The 20,381-nt window shown below is 40.3% G+C and overlaps 1 protein-coding gene across 1 annotated transcript in view; it reads right to left on the bottom strand.

Annotated features, from left to right (window-relative positions):
* Nucleotides 1-1,328: 1,328 nt before the first annotated feature.
* Nucleotides 1,329-20,381, bottom strand: part of ABHD5 (abhydrolase domain containing 5, lysophosphatidic acid acyltransferase) — a 31,571-nt gene continuing 12,518 nt past the window's right edge. Inside the window, exons 3-7 of the mRNA XM_039837460.1 lie at nucleotides 16,316-16,688; nucleotides 8,492-8,646; nucleotides 5,991-6,102; nucleotides 3,346-3,532; nucleotides 1,329-2,734 (exon numbers count right to left, since the gene is read on the bottom strand). Of these exons, the coding sequence (XP_039693394.1) occupies nucleotides 2,645-2,734; nucleotides 3,346-3,532; nucleotides 5,991-6,102; nucleotides 8,492-8,646; nucleotides 16,316-16,688 (917 nt within the window). The 3' untranslated portion in view covers nucleotides 1,329-2,644. The remainder of the gene's footprint in view (nucleotides 2,735-3,345; nucleotides 3,533-5,990; nucleotides 6,103-8,491; nucleotides 8,647-16,315; nucleotides 16,689-20,381) is intronic.

The raw sequence follows: 20,381 nt of genomic DNA, 5'->3' as shown, positions 1-20,381 counted from the left end.
TTATTTAGAGTATAATATTTAGTAGGGTTTTCCCACCTTCTCCACTGTTGTTTTCTAGGGTACTTCTGGCTATTACTGTTTATTCTTTCTAATACCTTTATACAGGAAAAAAAAAATCTCATTTTACTGGATCTAGTACACCTTTCAAATATAAAAATAAAAATATAAATACATAAAATGTAAATATAATATAAATGTATATAAAATATATATTTAAAGGGAGACAGTTCCAAAGTGTTTCCAAGATTATATTCTGAAACCAATTCTAGACAAAATTCTTTTTGAAAATTAGAGGAAACAAATGATACTAAGGGATGTGTGGGCGGGGTGAAGCCACGTACAGAGGTGGCAGTGCCACAGAGCAGCCTTCCGTCAGGATGGCTACGAGTGTTGCTGCTCACTCACTGGGTCCACGCTCCTATGACAATTCGCATAAACAGACTGGGCCATGCTGAAAACTCAAAAAAATATACAGCAGCTGTCATGTTGTGACTATCACAGTAAAATTTATTCTGTAAAATAAAGTTAAAGTACACTATGTATAATTTAAGAAAGATGAAATACTGTAATAGATTAAAAAAAAATCATTTAGCACCCACTGGATCATCAGGAGTTTGAGGATTATGACTTTCTCTGATAGATCAAGCTTCACGAGATTACATATATGATAGCCCGAGGTAAAATCTAACTTTTAAAAAGAATTATGAAAATATTTTTCAACTGAAGCAAAATCAGTCGGTAGGAAACTAAGTTCCGCTTGACATTTGTCTACATTTTTTTTTCCTGAATCACTTGACATATCTGTGGCCAGAAACTCCACTTACTAAGTGAACCTAGTAACTTCCCTTCAAGGCTGGGACCAAGTTTCCTGCACAAAAACTCTCCTGTACAAGTGAAAGCTGTCAGAAGCCCAGCAAAGAATAATTAAGAAAGACTGGGGAGTCTGTCAAAACAAACAAACAAACAAACACAAAAATATTACCCCTATTATTTGTACCACATATAGGTGTGAGTGTGGCCATCCAAGATACTAAAAGTAAAGGCTCGTTTGTTCTTAAGGTAGAGAAGTCTGACACTATGTCTTGGCTCTCTTGTGACCCTCTGCACTAACCTGCTTTAACCTGACCAGTGAGACACATTTCTTGGGAAGCTATCATGCTTCAGTATCATTTGTACAATCTGCTATTTGTCTGTAGGGGAGATGTTGACAATAGGACATTTGGTCTTTTTGGCAGTTAATCAACAGTGATACAACCATACATCTCCCAACAACTAGAAATTTCCTAATTAACTATTTTTAAAGTGCAACAGTCAAAACCATCAAACCATTATTTGCTCTAGGTTCACTGTTTTTATTTACTTAACCAGCTTTCTCCTAGACAAGCAACATTAACAAAACATAAGGCAAAAACACCTTGTTGGTGACAATCCTATTCAATTTTCTTTTTCAGAAGGTCTTCTCAGTAGCCAGTTACCTAAACATGGAGCTTTTTCAGCTTCAATGTTTTCCTCATTTTAAAACAGCAAGAAGATACTACATTTGATGGTAGTTATTGTCAAATAGGTTAATCAACTTTATAGAATTTCTGTAATATAACTTCTAGCATGTAAATTATTTAATCAATGCAAAATTCTTAAAAAAAAAATAAAACACAGTGCAAGCCCATTTCTGGTGCTGTGAGACATAATAGCAGCACCTATTTTTATGTGGTAAAAATATAATCCAGTTTTAGCACCCATCTACGAAAGTTAGCTGTTAACGAAAATAAGTGATTTGGCGTACTGGAAGGTAACAATCTTAATATAACCTCAGTGAGAAAATCCGTTCCTTTTGTTGCATCCCGGCTCACAGAGAAGAATAGTATTAATGGAGTGGGGTGGGGCAGGGGGAGGATAAACTCTTAGTTAAGGCTTTTCAGTACTTGAATTACTTGAGTACTGATGCCATGTTTCTCTGGAAGTAGAGAATTATATCACACGAAGGAGGATTCCAAGGAGTTGTTGCAGAGATGCCAGGATGGATCGCATGGCTTTGCAGCCTTAAGTAGAGAACAGAGGAAAATCAGAAAAATTAACGCTAGTGATCGATTCCTATCTTTTTCACCAAAATGCTGTCCCATCATTCCATTTCAAAAACGAAGTGAAGTATGCTAAACAAGTGACAAATTTTTACATAAAAACACACTGAATTTTGATGCACTGTATCAGTTATTAGACATAGTAAATACAAGTAGACAAAGAAAATAAAGTGCACCTTACAGTATATAAAATATTTAGAAATCATTTTTAAAATAGGCAATATAGATTGAAATATAAAAAGTACCTGACATAGCATAGTTAGAAATGAAAAAAACTTCAGTTGAAAAATTACCATTTTTCAATACAGCAGAGGGACAAACCACCTTTTATTAAAGCTGTTAGATTCAGAGACTTGTATATTTCGACTTTGTGTAGGAGAAAGGAAAGGCATTCTTCTAGAAGGTACTAACTGGTTTAGATGTGCAAGCAGCTTCATAAAAGACTCATGTGCAAAGTACAGTCAGGAAGACTGCCTGGTTCTCTCGTATTCCTTACTCTTCGCAGACTGAATTACTGCTGAGGGAGCCATCAGGCGGCTGGTTTTCCCACATCGCCTTCACGGTGCTCAGTCCACAGAGTCACAGATGTCCTTTACTTTTTGGTTGAAGTCTTCTGGTTGATCTGCATACACATAATGCCCTGCCCCAAGAATGGCCTGGGAAAGGGAAAGCAGTCAGATGGTCAGTGAGTAAAAAGCATTTAATAAAACACAATGACATAAGCCAAGACACTTGGCAATGAAAGTGAGAACAGCTATATATAACTGAGATATAAAAGACTTAGCAACACTGTTCTGTAGCAATTAGCTATTATATATTTCCATCAAACAAAAAAATCTGAGATTAAAAAAACAATATATTGACTCTTACTAAATTTTAATATGCAAAAAAAAAAAAAAAAATTCTAAATTGACCACTAATGATAGGGCCAGCAGATGAACTGAACTGAGAAAGTGCTGCTTTGCTGAGGCGGAAGTTGGTCAAGGTGCTATTGGGTCTGTTTCTCTTTCGGTCTCTCTCACCTCAAAGACCCTATGGCTTTAGGGACAGGAGAAGCCCCTAAGAAAGGCAATTTGCTGTCTGGACACGAAAATTTGTGTGGGTCTAACCCTACTCCCTTAACAAGTCATATCAGGTTTCTGACTGAGGCTGCAGTTATAGCTCAGATGTGAAAGCACAGGATGACCTGAAATGCCACTGAAGACAAAAAAATATATATAACGGACTTAACCTACAACTGAAGACTCAAAATAAGCCAAACACTTACTATTGTCTTCACGTATGAATGTGGTCGTGACGACTGGATGCTGGTGCCAGAATTGCCATCTATGCAGGATCGGGCGCCATAGATCACCGAAACTGGAATGTCAGGGTGCATTTTACCAATTCTCTGGAGCATTGGCCTTTTTGCCCATCCATAAGGAATTGTCATATTCTTGAACGCTGTTTCACCACTTTAAGGAAAGGGAGAAAATCACATACATGGCTTCTGGGGATGAGCATGTATCACACTCCCACCTCTATCAAAACAGACTCATATTTAGCTTCCCCACTTAAGAAAAACCTCATCTTAAATAGAAAATAATTTACTAGAAAGTATAAGGAACAGACCCCACAGAAGATACATACCTCTGTATATACCCTGCAGAGGACATATGCTTTCATTAGGTAGACAAGGATGCTTAAAACTCTAATTCATCAAAAAAAAGTCATATTCTAAATCAAAACCTGTTTTTTCACTCTAACTTATTTCAAATGTAGAAGGTAGCTTTTCCACAGGTTCACGGAAAACCAGCCATGGCAAAGCCAATATCAAAATAAGAAGAAATTCAGATTAAGTATTCTTTGTGTAGTGTTTATAATTTTTATTTTCTACATATTATGAAGTTTGACATCTTAAAAATACCCTTCTGGCTGGAGAGATCTGTGAATCCTGGAGCTAGCCAGTTCTCAGAAATGGCAAAGGACTCAATCAAGAACATGCCTCTGATATGCAAACTGACTGACCCAGAGCCTGCCTCTTCTGATGCCCACACACCCCAGGAGGCAATATTCCTCTGCCCCTGGGGTAATCATCCCAGGGCAAGGACCAGGCAACTAGAGACCACCCTGTATCTTCGAGCCCACCGAAATTATTCAACTGGCCAATGCCCAGCTGTTCGCCCTGCCTTTCCTTTCCAAAGAACCCAACAAAGGCTCTCACCTGGACTCTCCCTTTGCTCCTGTCTTCTGCCACCTGACTAAAATTTGGTGCTTCCCTTGTGACCCCTTGGCATTCAGTGACCCTCCCTGCACCCTGGCCCCATTCTCTAGGACCTGTGACTATAATAAACTTTGTTTTTTTGAGCCTCTCCCGTGTCTTCTCCTGTGGCCACACCTGGCTGACCATCACATAAACGAACACAGAACACATTGCGAACTCCCAGGATGGGTCCATTTTTACTGTCATTTCTTCATCTCTCGCAGGCATAATTCTGAATTGCCTTTTACGAAGAATTCAAGTTCACAAGAAAGGCTACATGGGCGAATGTAATTGTTCTGAATGTGAGTGAGTGAAGAATAAAACACTAAGACCATGGAGGAAAATATATGATGTACCTTGATGGACAGACCACTAAAAACTGTTGGAACAAGTCAATAAAGTATGTAGACCTGATCCACCAGACTCAACTGCCCAGGGGTCACAAAACATCAATCTTCTGAGGACCCCAAAAGTGTCCGGCCTCCCTCACTCTTGACAATCTCTAACCTGCTTTATTAAAAAGACTGAGGCTACAGCTACACCTCGGTAGCTTCCATGGCCGCAATCTGTAATAAAGTCGATGCACATATTCTCTGCCTGAAGTGAGCGGGGAGAAATGAGGAGGAAGAAGAAAGTGAGGGTGGCTGTCTCTGTATCTAACCTCTCAGCCTTTCACCCACACCTCAGTCTTAGGAAGGGTGAGGTGCCACTTCTATGTTTTAAAGCATAAACCACGGCACACCTATACCAGACTCATCTGAAGCACATGGCAAAGATGTAGCCTAGAACTGCTAAATCAGAGTCTTAGAAACAGGCCTCGGGAACCACTTTTCTGCTGAGCTCCCCCAGTAATTCGGGTACAGAAGGAAGCATGAGAACTGGAGCTCTCATCTTCATACTCCCTTCTTGACCCTCTCCTTAGCGACTCTAGAGTCTTGTCTTTCAGGCTCCTCCTAGGTCCCCACGATCTCCAGGCTCTGCGTTCTCCTCTGGCTCCTTACACCTAACATCCACGAGTCATACATATTTTTAAAAATACCTTTATTTGGCCCTCTATACTATACTCTCTCCTTCTAATCACAGTCAAAATACATACCGAATTCTCTCCCTCCACCCAGCCCATTTACTCAGCAGCATTTCTCATGCTGATCTATACACGTTTAGAGCTGCTCAGTAAAGGGAGCTGCAATGATCAAATGAACTTAAAAAATGCTGCGAAGCATCTCCCACGCACTTGAGAGATTTAATACTTTTTGGCAAAGGTTCTAAGGGGATCTGTGGCACAGAAAACCAATGACTTCTGTTGAACCCAGCACTCCTTTTTTGTAGAACACACAGACTCAGTTTGGGAACGCTGTTTTATTTGAAATCTTCTTTATCTCTCAATGCTACCTACCTCCTAGAGATGCCCAAGACCAAGACTTCCGCAACTTACCCATAAGAACTTTAGGGCAAGAAAATATGTCTTGCTTTTTAATCTCCCATCAGAATGTCTTACACAGTAGGTACTCCATGAATAGATGAGTAAATTAAACAGTATTAGTCATTTAACTACTTGTCCTTTTAAATTTAGTCGTTTAACTACTGATAATCTCCCAGACTATTCACATATTTTCGAAAAAGAAAAGTCTAAAACACAAACACAGCACACTGAGAATGATAACCTTTACCTTGGAGTCTGCACATTACAGTGGTAGATGTATTCTGTCACAGTATCGTCTTCAAACATCGAAGAATACTTTCGTTTGAAATCAGGCCTTAAACGTTGTACTAGACTTAAACCTGTTTAACAGAAAATGAATGTTTTAAATCACATGTATGTTTTAAATTATAATTAATGCATAGACTAACATAGAAAGTTTTAGTGTTTGCTTATATGAGTACTATGTGATTACACACACATGTAATCAAATATATATTTTAGGTATAAAAAAGCACATTCCTTGAAGCTGTTCTTCTCAAGTTCCCTAAGGAAAGCTTAAAACAAGAATTAAAGAGTGTTTCATATTGACTTACAGATGTGCTTTAGTTCAAAAACATATGTTAGTTTTCTAAGACTTATTTTTGTAGGAAAATAAATTCTACTAAACATGGCAGGTGAATAAAGCAGCTCGTACATAAAATTAACTTATTAACTTGTATTTCTCCAATAATTACAACATATTAGCATCTAAATGAAGTAAATTGGGATGGATATATTATTTATTTATATATATATATACACATATATATATATATTTACACACACACACACACACACACACACACACACACAATTTCTGTGAAAAAAATAAATTCATTTTCTTCCTGGGACATTAGCAATACTCCCTGCTAAGGAAACCCATCGTGGCTCCCATGCTCCCACTGAGTGAGAGGCAGCGCGGGGCCCCCAAAGGAAAGAGGATGGAGAGCAGGAGACTTTGGTCACTGGTTCCCTTTCTGGGGCCCCGGAAACTGGCCAGTTTCCCTGTCTGCTATTACTGCCTATTACTCTAGCAAGGTCTTATTTCTTTAGTGGCCTTCCTTCCTGTTTCTGAAGGAGTTATACAGCTCCATCAAGATTTTCATGATGCAGTTGATATTCTTCATTACTGCTCACCGCCACTGCCACGTGCAAGCAATAGTGGGAGGCACCCTCCCTCCACCACCATGGTCTCCCAATTTCTTTCCATACTTTATTTTTCCCACAATTGCTACCTGTGTATCTGTGATCAAGTAAAATCACTTTGTATCTCAAGGCTCTACAGACTGAACGAAGCTAAAGGAGGACCAGGCGCTGAAGAGGGAGTGGCTCCACGTGGGCAGGAGAAACAGGCTACGAGAGCACTGAGGGAGTGCAGGGCGGTCACCGATTTAATCCCTGTGCCCTCTTTGATCCCTGCAGCCCCACTGGTCTCTCCATCCCAAGGGATGGCACCAGGGCGAGGAGGGGCGAGGTCCCGGCAGACGGGAGCAGAATCAGGGTCACCTATGCAGCAGTGATTCCCACACCCTCACCCACCCCCCCAACCCTCTCTTCTTTCTAACAGAACCGGATTCTTGTGTATCAATTAGGTGGCAACGTGCCAGGAAAGCAGGCCCCTCACTCCAGCCACTGCGAACAGATCATGATTATCAGTCACAGAAATTTAATTTTTCTTTTGCTGATGGAAGAACTAGGGGTGGGCAGAGACATAAAGGGAGGTGTCTCTTGGAACCTTCGAAGAAAGACTTTCTTCCCTGACAAAGAGAAGACCATTTTCTGTGCTCCCTGTTCTTCTTGCTCAGAGTGCTGCTTTGTGAGATGATGCTTCCTGCTATAGCAGCCATCAAACAACTGTGAGAAAAACGGTCAAGGGAATGACATTTTCCCGGCCCAAACCCTAACATCAATGAGCAAGCTACTAAGACAAATGCTAAAACCACCTGCCTCCAGACGGCTTGTTAAGGAAATAATAAAAGGCCTTATGGTTTAAGCCACTTCGGTGTTCAGTTACTTGCAGCTAACAGCACTTCTAACTGATACAAGTTATGAGAGCGTAAGGCAGATGTCATCACCATCTGTGACAACGAGGGAAGGAGATTCTCTTGGCTTTGGGACTGAAACAGAGAAGTTCAGAGTCAAATGAACTTAAATCAGAGACCAAACACTGGTACCTTAAAATATAATCAGAATTACAAAACAGGAGTCCCTGAAATCACTGTGGAAAAGGATGACTCTACCCTCTTAACAATGACATTATAGGGCAAGAAAGGAATCCGTGAGCATGATGATGCCTGTTATCCCCACTGTCTATCTGGTCAGGCTTTGTCATTTGCAGCTGGATATCATCAACGGGACAAACGCTCTCTAAGCAGCTCTCTAATGCTTACCGACAGGGCGATGTGGCACTTGTCCCCAGGCCCTGGGCTGACTGACCTCACCCTCAGCATCCCCGCCTTCTCAGCTTGTTAATTATTGTTAATTACAGGTAATGTTTACAATACAGACTCCTCCTGAGGAGAAGAGCCTGGTTTCATTCCTCTTTACCCGCAGACTGGCACTCTTTAGACAGGGAGGAGAAAAAGTTAGGTTCGGTTTTTTTCGTTGCTTGTTTTTCAGATTTTCACTAATAATGGTGAGCAGTCGATACTCCTCTACTGCGAATCTGTAAACATTCTGCTTTCCTAGGATGCAGATACGAGAACTCACCAAAGGGTCCTGCAATCCTGAGGCCGGCTAAAGGGTTGAAGGGAGTCAGTGCTGCCCCCAGGGCTCGGATCCAAACTGGAATTGGTCTGTCTTGATCAGCAGGGTCTGGTCGCTCAGGAAAACCCCAAGGCTCCACTAAAATAAGATGACTAACCCTGTGGGGGAAAGAACAGGTTTAAGTTCATTTGGCAAATTCACCCTAGGACTCTCCAGAATTAACACGATTTATGATGTAAAGATAGAATGAACCACCCTCCAAAATCTTCACGTTAAAGAGAAGACTAATGGCTGAACAGGTCACACCACGCTCTTATCACATGTAAACTTCTGAGATCTGGTAGGATTTCAGAGGTGTATGGTAGAAAAAAGGCTTCGTTTTTCATATATCTAAGGTATATGATAACTGTGTGACCACTCTTGAGAAATGGCATTTGTTGTTGTTGCTGTTGAAACTACACTCTGGCAGATGATACAGATCACTGGCCACACAGGAAAACCCAATAGTTCCATCTGTCTCAAGGTCGACACTGCAGAAATGACCGAAGATTAATATTACACTCATAAAATAGCCTCAGACACCAACGATAGCTACCTTCTGTGAACCAATCATTCTAAAAATTTAGGAGGAGTTAGGACTTTAGATGGGTTCAAAAGGACTTTAAATGGGCTTTTCACAGACATAAGGATAATATCATGATACAGGCTGAAAACATATCTCCTGGTTTTAGATTCTAGCTTGATGAACGGGAACACATCTACCGTACCCATGACATCAGGTTAAAACTGGCCTTAGATTCTGTTCTTAATCCCTTCCTAATTTTCCTTCTTACTGACCAAAGAGCTAGAAAATCTTCAGCCTAACCTCTAAACATAAATATCAAGCTGTTTCGCATCGCTAATAGTTTAAATTTTTCCATCTAATGAAACCGCTTCCTGATGAGGGAAAGCCAGAACCATCCGCAGTGCTTCCATGAGGCTGCATCATGGTGTTACATACGATACATCATGAAGACCCGACACAAAGCATGAAGGTTCTCCTGACACAAAATGGTTTTCAACAAGATGATCTCCAAACAGCCAACAAATGCCAGCAAAAATCTCCAAGGATGAACTGACAATGATTCTAAAGTCCCTTTCCTAAGTCATAATTGAAATAAAAAGGTAAAGAAACCAGAACATGGGCATTGATGGCTATTATTCCCAACATAAAATGTTTTATTATTTTTGCCAGCTACAATAAGGTTGAGTTAGTAACGAGCCCTTTGCTATGACTGCATTTTCTCAAACGGAAAGCTTCAGAGCACAGACCCAGAGCACAGAGCTCTAAAGGCCCTTGGAGAATACTCAGTCCAATCTTTCATCTCACAGAAGAGAAGGAAGCTGAGATGCACCTGCTCCAAGACATAAAGCTAGTTAAAGAAGAACTAGGGCTAAAACCCGCGTCTCCTGACTCCAGTACACAAACAGGTGCCAAGCCATCCGGCAGAAGGCTCTCTCTCCGAAGAACAGGCCAAGCGACGTAAAATAAACATATTAGTAAAAGTAAAGTTTAACTTTAATCAACATTATGCTCTAGATTTCATAGCATCAAGACTTACAGAATGTAACTATGAATCTGCTTGGGGATGAGTGATGCTTGAGATTCCCACAGACTGAGTGTCTTTACTGCTTACAAATTTTATAAGGCTATTTTCTAACAGTGTATGGGAGGGGAACAGAAATTTTTTTGTTTTGTTTTGATGGCTTATGTGCATTTTATTGGTTTTCTTTCAGAATGTTTTGTTTTTGATGGCAAAGACTGTCTCTGATATTTTGACTTCCTCCCACATTCCTCTTATGTAAGCCCACAATGAGAATTGAGGAAGGGGGTGGGGGTGGCATGTCAGAGGTATGAGTAGAATTTATGAAACAGCCACCTAGTTGAAAGCAGCAGTCATGTTAGGAAATAGCTAGCATTATTCACTATTGACTTACCTTCTAAAAAGAAAAATAAACTTCTTAAAACATACTCTATCCAAAAAGATGATTAAAATTTTGTTATAGGATTTTGCCCAGTCTGCTCTAGGCTCTTAGTGATCTGCTAACCCAAGGGGAAGGACAAAGGCAAACCTGAGAGGGCGGGAAAGTCTCATTTAGCTCTAGCTGAGTGATTGTTTTGTCTTGACCTTAGTTTTGGTTTGCCTTATTTAACGTGGATCTTCGAAATATTATCCCTAGGTAAAAATACCAATTTAACAAATTATGCAAAGTATATACACTAGAGCGGATGACTTTTTTTTTTTTTTTGGAAAGGGAGTCAATTGTCCTAACAATTGTTCAATTCTTTATCTTCAGCCTAGCATGGCACTTAACACATGGTACATGCTCAGTAAACATTTGGAATATTACATTTTTCCATGTTTCCTCTTGGCCCTTGTCTACGAGGATATACAAACTTTACAAAGTATAATCATGGGGTAAGCATGGGAGTTAGCCTGGTCTGGATTTTCAAGTCCCCAATATGACATTAGAACATCACAGTTATTTCTTATAGTAATCTCACAGGTCGTTACTCAGTAGTAGTAGTACAATCCATTTAGACAGCCAGAGTCTAAAACTGTATAATTTGGAATAGGAAAGCATATAACGAGCATGAGTATCATTCCATAAAACTGTTTCTCTCTCTCACTCTCTTGCTCTTTCTCTCTTTCACTTATACACACACACACACACACACACACACACACACACACACACACAAAAATCCTTACTGAGATCAAAACATTTTGAAAACAATTTTTAAAAGCTCTGCAACAATGTCTAAACTGGAGTTACATATTATCTGCTTCCACTATAGGTAAAAGACCTCAGAAAATAACTGGGCTTATTTTTAGTTGTAAGGATTTTAAATGAGATAGACCATGCAAAGCACCTCGGGCACTGGCTACTAAATAATAAATATCAAGTGTTAGCTAGTTGTAGCAGTAAAAATAGGATGACTATTAGAAAAGAATTTATCCCAGGGAGCATGGGAGACAGTGGCTGGGACCACGTGAGCAGCAAGTAATTTAACTTTTATCACTCAGGAAAGCCTGATCACAGGTTTTAGCTCACAGGTTATTATAATCTTGTACTAGACCAAGTTACCTATCTTCTCATCTCCTTTTCTAGTGAAAAGGTCATTTCATTTGATAGAAGTTATTTGGTTTTAATGAATATCTAAACTATTAGAGTAATCCAGACCCTACCCTCTAATATTCCATACAGGACAGCCTGATGGGATTGTAAATTCACACCTAAGATTAAGAGATGGGTCTAGCCAGACAGCATATGTGAGTCACCTATCAGACATCTTTGTCAAAAATCAGAGGCTCATTCAAACTACAGGAAAAACAAAGAACCAGTAGAGCAGGAACAAGAGAAGAGCCCATCAGTTTCAAAACATACAGAGGCTCTCTTCTCCAGGTTAGCCCGTGGCGTAGGTCTCAAGGTGGGAGACGGTAAGCAGATGACAGCATAAAGGGTAGAGCGGTGGACAGCGCAACGGCTCTGACTCGCTGGGACAGGTGAGTCTAAACGCTAACGAGGGTACATAAACCTGACTTTCACATGTTTTAAGTCCAGCCACCAGCCAGAAATACAAGAAGGAGGACAGACCCAGAACCAAAATGCTCAAGGGAGCTTACAGGACCTATTTATGGAGCAAGGAAAGGGAAGAAACAGGACCAGAAAGAATTCTAGTCAGTGCACGAATGAGGGTTTCTGAAGATGGAGTTGGCCCGAGGCCACTGTGCGGAGGCAGCAGGTCCGACATCAGATCAAGCAGAACAGCCTTTTTTCTCAACAGGGGCCAACAAGAGATGCTCAGCCCGGCTCTGCAGAGTCAGCGGGCAGAGCTAGGAGAAGTCAAAAGGTCAGATGACCTGGAAACCTTTTAGGAGACAAAACCAGCTGTAACCTACTCTACTGTAACTTGGAAGGAGTCTCTTGGCTAAACACTTTCTAAGGTAATAAAAGTTTCCTAGGGCCCTTTTCCTTAGTCTAGAACAAACACCTATAAAACACAGACAGTCTTTGTACAGGGACTGAGCAGCTGGATCCTGAAGGAATGCAAGATTAAAAGAGAAAAATAGCACATGGATCAAAGAAAGGGGAAGGCGTCTCTGGCTGCTACTGCTGGCTTACCCTGCTCTCCCGCCATGCCCGCCGTAAGGTGGTCAGACACTGCTTGATGAAGAAGGCTTTACAACACCCCGCACAGTGAGTGGCCCTGTCCGTGACCCAGCACACTAATCTACAAGTGAGATTACGGATGGCACCTCTAGTTATCACAGGTCGTGTTAAGAGGACTGAATGAACTAAGGTCATTTGGGGGAAGGGACGTTGATAGGGGTTGTGCCCCTATCTGGAGTAATCTATTAGCCAGTTCGTGACTTCTCTGCCCACCAGTCACATGGCTTTCCAGAAATGGCCCAGGTGTCCACCTAGCAAAAGGCCTTTGCAAGTTCTGTCCCCACAGCCTGGAATGCTCTCCCGCCACTCCCTTTTGAGACATCAACCTCAGCTCAAATTGCACTTCTTTAGGGAACCATATTGGACTCCAGACTGGGTCAGGTGCTCATCAAGAGTTCTCACAGAACTCCCACCTCCCCTTCACAGCCCACATCACAGCTGTCACGCTACTCACATGGTTATTTGTGTCTCCTTCCCCAAGACACTGTAAGCCTTACAAGTACATAAAGTCATTCAACATTCAAACACAACCAATCTGCTAGGTTATAATGTTAGAGTATTTTATTCATTACCAATATTTCAAAGAAGGAATCAACCAGGTACTTTTACAAAAAGCATTACAATTGCCGAATACTCAGAATACTCAGTTTTTCATCAGTCTCAAGAATCTGGAGGGAGATATGGGGTCACTGCCACAAGTTAGGCTATGAAACAACTTTTATAGACAGAGCCACTCATCTGCTCATAGAGATGAAGCACCCAGGCTGACCTAATGGACCAAAACTCGAAAAAAAAAAAACTGGTCAGTTTTTATTTGTTCTCTATCAGAAGAATCCTTCCTAAACAAGTCCATGAACGTAGGCACTTTTACTCTTCTCCTCAAACTGTCCTAAAAAACAGACAAAGAACAGAAGATTGGGGAGGCCCATAAAGGAGAAAGACAGAAACAGGTATAAACTGGGACACTAAGTCCCAACAAGTAAAATGTTATCTTTGTGGTTTTTTCCCCTCTATGCATAGAAACAACAGAAATTAAAGAGTTATGTTTTACTTAAGAAAACATTATATTTGTTATCCCTGAGGAGGCAAAGAAAAAAGTAACATTCTCAAAGTCCATTAGGAGAAAGAGAGAGAGAGAAAGAGAAAGAAAAGATGCACAGTGAGCGAAGGAAAGTAACCGAGTCTCATTTGGTCTCCATTTTACCCCTTTTCCCCACCCTCTCACCTGGCTTCCCTAGCCCCACAAAATCTTTCTGAAATGCAAAGATTTATGTTAATCTCATGACAGAATAAAAACAGTACTTGTGGGGCAGATTATGCATGGGAGGGGCAGGGATCTGTACCTTCTTCTTAATTTTATTGTAAACTCAAAACTACCCGCCTCCCCAAATACAAATCTTAAAAAAAAAAAAAAAAAGAGGTCCTTGGATCAAGTGAAAGTTGGATAAATGGCATTTAGAATAGGTCATTCTATACTTGTTTAGTTAACACTGGTAAAAGATAAACTGAAACATATTAAAAATTTTAAGAGTTTGAGCAAAAATCAATTCGAATCGGGCAGCGCCAAACCAGAAGTGGTTAGGAGTATCCCACCGACAGAAGCCAGGGAAAGGTCTGGCGGTTTGTGGTTTGTTGTCCTTGGGCTTCGATTTCGTAATCTTGAGGCGTTTACAGGCTTAAATTTGTTTGTTTACGTGGGCCTCAGCGTCAGAGCCACATCAGTCTAGCAGCCTCCTTGTTTCATTCATTCATCACTGGACACCCACTGGGTGCCATGCAGTGTTCTGCCTGAACTTCCTTCAGGATTTCAGAGATCTGAAAATACAGAGAACCTCTGTTTCAAAGTTAACTTGTGTTTAATAATTTAAGTTATGCAGCTACGAATATAGGCTTGAATATTCAAAATGTTCCACAGAGTTGGGCAGCAGTCAGCCAGTTTAAACATGCGGATTGTTTCAAGCACTCTCATAGTCAGCCATTGCTAATACTTAGTGGTTCTTGGTCCTGACACAGTACTTTATTTCTATCCTTAGAAACGAATGTTCAAAGATCATTTTCTATAAATGATGTGAGTCCAAGGCCAGGATCACTGGCTTTGTTTTAGATACTAGTTCTCTCCCCCATGTCATTCAAAATATGTTGCTATTCTCTCTTATAGATGATTTGTAAAGTGGTCATTACCTTCTGTATTAACAACCCCCCTATTTCTTTTCATAGCTGGAAATGAAAATCTCACCAACTGACCTAAATAACAGATAGCTATGAAGGGTCAGGATCCTAAGATTCAGGGGTTTCATGACCAGAGTCTGGCCCACAGAGTCCCGTGTCATATCTCCTAGGGACAAATACCACAGGACGAATGTAATAAACACCTGGTAAGAAACAAAGAAAGCCCGACTTCTATTACATCTGTCCTGTGGTATCCAGAAAAGTATCCACTTCCTTCTCTTACTTTTGCCACAAATACAGGTAGGTGTTTGTCACTGAGAGTAGGACACATTGAAGACAGTACCCCTAAAAGGCCAACCAGAAGAGAATTTGGGTTTCTTTTGAAAGAACAGGTCTGCCAGCTGACAAGATTATTATCCTCTAGCACACATAGGACTGCAAACTCTCCAGAAAAATCAAGTGTAAATGCTTAAGTTTAGACAAAGAATCTGTAGAGAAAACGCTGGCTGTTCCAGAGAAGAAAAGCTCAGGTACACAGGGCTGCTAATCCATATATCAAATTCTGCACGGACGGCACACCTGGAGTTAGGCAGTGGGCAGCCTCACAGGCGCATACATGCACTCTGAAAATGCCATCATTCCCTGTCTCAGCAGCAGGCCTCAATGTCACAGCTGGTTGCAATTTTGGACTTAAAACAGTCCAATGGAAAAATACACTGGCAACACAAATGTGTTAATCTTTTTGTATCTTTCCAAAAGATGAAAAAAACAGGAATGAGCTTTTCTTCTATTTTCTTAGCACTTTAATGTGACCTCCCCTCAGAATAGCAACATAAATAATAGGAAACAGCACAAGGAAAAGTACAGAAAGGAGATGCTACGGAGATTCTGAAACAGACAACAATTCAAGGACTCGGGAAAATAATTCTAGAAGAATAAAAGTTAGGGCACGGTATTATTAAAAACCCTGCAAGATACCCTATGCAGGTATATCTTCTGTAGTTTAGATAAGAGGAAACTAAAGCTTAGAGGTTAAGTGATCTGCTAAGCCAAAAGACAGCGCTAGCCCTGGGTCTTTTAATTTCTAACCTTCCACTCTCCTATTACAGCTTACTATAACCTGGAAAAGGTTAACAAAAAACTTTCTGGATCCATAGGTCTAATGACAATAATAATAAGCATTACTAAAACGACAATTTTTACTTGTAGCTTAAATTGTATGCTTTTTGACAAAATAGAAAAGTCCTTTCTCAAGCTTTCTATCAATGTGTAATAGGAAAATCTGACATCATTATTTCAGCTACTAAATTGGCCATCGGCTGTGACTATCTGGTCTACAGGGTCCTTTAGGAGAACGTCTTAGAAAGCTCAGGTACCACAACCACCAAGGACGAGAACGCAAGAGCAGCACGTGGGTGCCTCTCTTCTGCCACCATCACTTACCTTGAAGGGTACTTTAGTGAGTAAGCAGTGGCCAAGAACCCACCGAGGTTGTGTCCAAGCAAGATCACTTTGTTCAATCCCAGGACACATCTCCACTCTTCGATCGATTCCACAAACTGATTCTCTACTTCTTCCGCATCGTTGTCAAACCTGGGTCTGCTACTTCGTCCGAAGCCCAACAGGTCAAAAGCATAGACGGGTCTATTGGTGCAAAGATCTCCAAAATTTAGTGCCCAGAGTCCAAGACCTCCTCCGAAACCGTGGAGGAGGACAAGCGGAGTCTTATTTGAAATACCGTGAGAACACTTCAGTGTCCATATTTTATTTCCATTAGATATATGAACAGATTCTTTTTTGTATGTGCAGGGGACACCTAATAAAAACATAAAAGAGAAATTTGGCTTAGCTTCACTACTTCTGAGAAGGGGAGTTTCTTAGAGCAATCAGAAACTAATAATTTAGAAATCATCTGGTGCTCATTTAGATGATTTTAGCCTTTATTATGTCATCCCTAAAAATATACATATACATTTCACTGAAGGACGTAATTCTTAACCATATTTTACATTTAAGTGGGAAGATCCATTTCAGACAAGTCTGAAGTACCTGTGGCCAAGGTCTTTGGCAAGTCATGTTAGCTCTTTGGACATCTATGAAATGAAGATTTTACACTGTGGAACTGGAGAGGAACTCAGTGTTCATTGGATCCACTAGTTTTGACAACAATAACAAAAGAATGCCACCTTGAATCTGTCTAACATGTGAAGATTAAGCATTGAAGATTGAAGTTCAGACTCAAAGAAACATTTTTCCCTAAAAAGTAAATCATTAGAGAGTCTAGCCAGGGGTTTGTCAACTTTATTAATCTTCTCAAAGAATGAGCTTTCTGTTGCATTTATTTTTTTTCTATTCTTTTCTCGATTTCATTTAATTCTGCTCTAGTTCTAATTATGTCCTTCACTTGTTGTTCTTTTTCTAGTTTTTTAAGATGTAGTGTTAAGTTGTTTATTTGGGCTCTTATTTTTTGAGACAGGCCTATAATAATATGAACTTTCCTCTTATTACCGCTTTTGCTGTGTCTCCCAGATTTTGATATGTTTCTATGTATCTCTTGATCTCTTTTTATTAAAGATGTGGTATACACATATACAATGGAATATTACTTAGCTATAAGAAAAGATGAAATATTGGCATTCGCGACAACATGAGTGGATCTTGAGATAATCATGCTAAGTGAAATAAGACGGAAAAAGTTGAATACCACATGGTATCACTCATATGTGGGATATAAATCTAAAAGCAACAAACAAACAAGACAAACGAACAGAGACTCATGAACATGGACAGTGGATTGGTGGTTTCCAGAGGGTGGGGGGGATGGGTAGATAAGGGTAAAAAGGGGTCAAATATTTGGTGGCAGAAGGATCTCTAATTATGGGTGGTGAATATATAATGCAATATATATATGACATACTGTTGAATGATACACTTGAAACTTTTTGGATTGTGATGATCAATGTCACCCTTAAAATTTTTAATTAAAAAAAGTAAATCATGAATTTAGGGAAAGATTAACAGTATTTGTATTAAACATGTAACTGAAATTTTAAGTCACTTTAGAGTTAAGTAGCAAAAAGGTGTCAGGGTATGGTAGGAACTCAGCAGGAGGCACCAAGCAGTGAGTTCAAGTCTAACAATCTCTAGAAAATGCAAATAATCACAATTTTGTAAAAACTCTTAATTGGCCTTCAATGCTGTGGGACTAAATACTTTAAGTCTCCCCCAAAATAGCCTAAGATGAAACTAATTTGAAATTCATTTAATTAAATTATTAACTGAATAGCTATACTTTAAAGGTACCCTTTACTTATGTGTGTGTATTCGTCTACAGTGGACAAACACTGAAGAACCAGGAGTTTCTGCCCTTTAATGAAAGACATAATCTCAGGTTTTGCATGCAGAGTGGTAGCAGAGAAAACGCAGCATTCGTTGGGGTATTAACTGAGCCTGTGCCCCCGAGTTGGGGGAAATGCCACCAGTTTTGAAGAGACGATCCTGCACTGATGCCAAACCGAACCACATCAGCATTTGGGACACCGATGTCTGCACGTTCCCACGGAGCCCATCTGTGGCCTCCATTTGAGAGCTCACTCCACTTGCTTTCACATCTGATACTGGACCAGGGGCCAATTCTCACTCTTATTTGCATCCTTAGAACCTAGCAGTAGGGACTCAGTATGTTTGTTAAATGTATGAATTGAGGATCTAGCACCCTTTTTCATCTCCTGTCAAGAATTTTGTGTGTTTCCAAAAACTTGATGAGAAAAAAATATAATACCAAACTCAAGAACACTGTTTAGTGTGTCACTGGGTCAAGGGTTGGGGATACATGTGACAGAACTAGCAAAGAGGACACACATAAACAAAGGTACGCACAGTCACAGAATGCAAAGCTGCTGCATGGCATGATTAAGTCCCGCTTTCCTCATCAGTCAGCACCCTGCTGGGGATGCCCCCGCTGCCGGGTGTCAGGCACCCAGACTCTGGGCGAGGAAGGCGGAGGGGTGACCTCCAACACATCCACCTGCGGCAGCATGTGGAGCATCTTCCTCAGAAGGTTCTTGTCACGCTCACGTCCCTGAGTTGGCCCTTTTGGCACCCCGACCAGAGCGAGGTATCGGCCACCTTGAAGTGCCACCCACTCCACCATGGGAACAATATGTATCATGAGCATGAAGTTAATATTGAACTCCACAGGGTGATGTGGATCTAGGTGGCCTAGAGGCACGGGGCAAGTCACAGCCCATGTCCCACACATTCAAGTTCGGCTGCTTATAAGAAATTTATTTTAGTAAACCACAGTGACAACTTTCTCAGCTTTGTAGAGAACAAGATTACTCAAGTATACATAGTGAGTAGAAATTTATTTTCATGCTAAAAAAATCCATGTAAGTTTACTAATGATCTCTTCCTATTGATATATCCAGGTAAGGTCACTTATACCTGAGTCATTCAAATGCACAAACAAGAAAATTCATTTGTGGTAGAGAGGACGAAAAACAGTCATGGACAAACATCTGCACATACATATGTGATAATCATGCATGTGAAGCGCACCGCTTAATCCACTCTTCTAATGTGCATCAGCAGAACAAAACTGCACAATAAACACTATTAAAAGTATAGTATACCCACAGAATCCTGGGAACACCCTAACAATAAGAGTTTGGGTGAATTTCAGTGCCCATAACAAACAAAAAAAGGTTTCTGTACCACTATAAATGGAGAATTAAAGAATCCCAGAATACCAGAACCAGAGAGAATTCTAAAGATCATTCGTTTTATAGGTAAATATAGGAAGCTAAGAAAAGTATCTTGCCCAAGATCCTGTAACAACCTGATTGCAGATCTGGGCCTAGACCAGGTTACCTTGTTCTGGTCCAGAATTTGTTTCACTCTATAAGGCTACCTGCTCTGGAACACATCCAGCCTATTCTCAGAGTACAGTCTGGGGACCTCTGGGGAATTCCTACAAGGAATTCTACAAGGTCAAAACTGTTTTCATAATAATACTAAGTCTTTATTTGCCTTCTCATTCTCATTCTTTGATGGGTATACAGTGGAGTTTTCCAGAGATCACAAAATATGTGATTACCAACAACGAAAGACAGAAGGAAACATGAGAACGCAGCTGCCTCACGTTAAGGCGGACATTAAAGAGATCTGCAAACATGTACACAGCGCTACTCCACTCACCACATTTCTGTTTGGAAACTAGTTAGTTTTAGAAAACATGTTCTTTATTTTAACCTGTAATAGGTTTATTACTATTATTTAAACATAAATTTAACATATTTGAAATTATTCGGTTTAAATTTCTAATATGGTAAATTTTGATAACTATAACCTATAAACAAAGCTCCTAAGGGCCCTACTAATTTAAGAGTATAACAGGGACCCAAGACCAGATGTTTGAGAACCTCTCCACATTGACACACTTGATGACATGGAAAAGAAAAAGAAGTTCTTTTGTTAACAAGTAACACACCACAGAATTACCTTCGGT

The sequence above is a fragment of the Pteropus medius genome, unplaced genomic scaffold (assembly GCF_902729225.1).
Source record: "Pteropus medius unplaced genomic scaffold, Ma_sr-lr_union100, whole genome shotgun sequence".
Taxonomy (NCBI): Eukaryota; Metazoa; Chordata; class Mammalia; order Chiroptera; family Pteropodidae; genus Pteropus; species Pteropus medius.
This window is presented reverse-complemented; position numbering and strand designations above follow the sequence as displayed.